General features: G+C 39.0%; 1 protein-coding gene across 1 annotated transcript in view; it reads left to right on the forward strand.

Moving 5' to 3' along the window:
- The first annotated feature begins 2,054 nt into the window (after positions 1-2,054).
- The window catches only part of LOC107666748 (uncharacterized protein C8orf76 homolog), a 7,331-nt gene continuing 7,299 nt past the window's right edge, over positions 2,055-2,086 (forward strand). Inside the window, exon 1 of the mRNA XM_016458180.1 lies at positions 2,055-2,059. Within this exon, the coding sequence (XP_016313666.1) occupies positions 2,055-2,059 (5 nt within the window). The remainder of the gene's footprint in view (positions 2,060-2,086) is intronic.

A 2,086-nucleotide genomic window follows, 5' to 3' on the forward strand; every position in this document is an offset into this window, starting at 1 on the left:
CAGCATTTGAAATGACTGCCAATCAGCTTTATCTAACTTCCACCTTGGTGTTCTGATTTCATTATCCTGATATATCTCTACTCCAATCCTAGTTATTATTGGATGATGATCACTACCTACTGTTGATTGGTTTAAAACCTCCCATGTGCTGATTCCTGCAATTTCATTTGACATTATTGTCAAGTCAATAACACTTTCGGTGTTATGTGTGCTACTATACCTTGTGCCCTTTCCGTCATTAATACATACCAGATTTTTATTATCTATAAATTCTTCTATTATTGATCCATTTGCATCTGTAATCCTACTCCCCCATAGTGTACTGTGTGCATTAAAATCCCCACACCATACTATTTCCCCTTGTATAATCTTACATACTGCATTTAGTATATCCATGCTCAGTCTGTTACATGGATTATAAAAATTTACTATCATTATATTTTTCCTTCCTGTCCATGCTTTGATTATAATAGATTCATGTTCTTTTCCTTTATTGATTATATTATATCTTATCCCATTTCTTATAAAAGTTGCCACCCCTCCACCTTTTCCTATTTCCCTATCATTTTGGATTGCAGTATATCCAGATATCACAAAGTCTAACTGTGGTTTCAACCATGTCTCCTGTACACAAATTACATGAGGTTTATCTGATAACTCAGAAACAAACTTTTTGAATTCTTGTCCATTAGCGATAAGACTCCTGGCATTCCACTGCAATAAAACTAGAATCATGTAGATCCACCAACCCATGACTGAGAGTTAGAGATTCCTGCAGTTAACATTTCTTCCACTACTTCACAATTAAGTCCTTTAACCCCAAGATATTTCTCTGCTGCTTTAACTATTATTTTGATCTTTCCAGTCTTCCTTTCTGTCTGTGCCGAGCAATTGATTACCTCAATCATGAACAATACAAATTCATTTTTGCTCATAATTAGCACGCCTTTTTTTTCCATAATCTTTTCACAGCTCCTGCAAGGTCTATCTTTAGTTTCATTGTTTGCGTCTTTAGTTTCATTATTTGCTGGTTTATAAACAATCTTTTCTCTATACACTTTCTTTACTGCTTCTGCATGTTATTCCTTGTAATGCCTTCATTCGTTGCACCTCCACTGCCCTCTTGCTGGCTTCGCATCCGCGGTAAGCCGAGCTGCGTTGTCCTCCACAGTTGCAGCACTTAAGCTCTACTCCCTCTCCACACTTTCCGTACTCATGTTCACCTGCACATCTGCCACATCTTTGTTTGCCCTTACATATTGCTGCTACATGACCATATTTCTGGCACTTAAAGCACCTCAGTGGTGGAGGAATATATGGCCTGACCTCATAGCTCATGTATCCGATGTACACCTTGCCAGGAAGTTTTGATTCATCAAACTTAATCATAACAGACAAGCTGTTGCATTTCTCTCCATTTCTAGTTGTTGTAAGGCGTTTTACTTCCAAAACTTTTGCCCCTGTCATATTATCTTTCATTTGTTCTTCTGAAATGTCTGTAGGTATCCCTGAAATGACTCCTCGAATCAATTTTTTGTACTCAAATACACTGCAGTCTCTTACTATCGATTTTATTCAGTCGTAAGGCTTTTTCTTGCTGCACTTTATTTCTACAAACAATCAACAGTGAGCCGTTCCTCAATACCTTAGCATTTTTGATCTCACCCAGCAATTTATTTATTGCTTTTGTTAATTTAACCGGGTTCCACTCACCAAACGTCGTCCCTTCTTCATATAATTTTACGATCACTTTATGTTCTTCTTCCTGCCTTGTTGTTACAATAACACTTTGCTCACTATCAGTTTCATCCATATTCGTTGTTTCATTTCCTTTTTTTTTCCGTTTTCTCGATCGTACTACATTCCATACACTACTATCTCCCCCGCCATCTTCTTCGAATCCCATCTCACTTCCTGACTCGTCACTTCCTTCTGCCATTTCCTGCCCAGTCACAGTCCAGCCGTTGCCAACCCAAAGCGCTACCGTCAGCGCCACTTGCTGGTCTGGTGAAGATCCGCCTGGATCATGTGTTTGTATGACGTAGCGCACTAATATGACGTGACACATCCGGGTACTGGGGGGGGG

Source organism: Sinocyclocheilus anshuiensis, unplaced genomic scaffold, assembly GCF_001515605.1.
Source record: "Sinocyclocheilus anshuiensis isolate Anshui unplaced genomic scaffold, SAMN03320099.WGS_v1.1 scaffold267, whole genome shotgun sequence".
In the NCBI taxonomy this organism is placed as follows: domain Eukaryota; kingdom Metazoa; phylum Chordata; class Actinopteri; order Cypriniformes; family Cyprinidae; genus Sinocyclocheilus; species Sinocyclocheilus anshuiensis.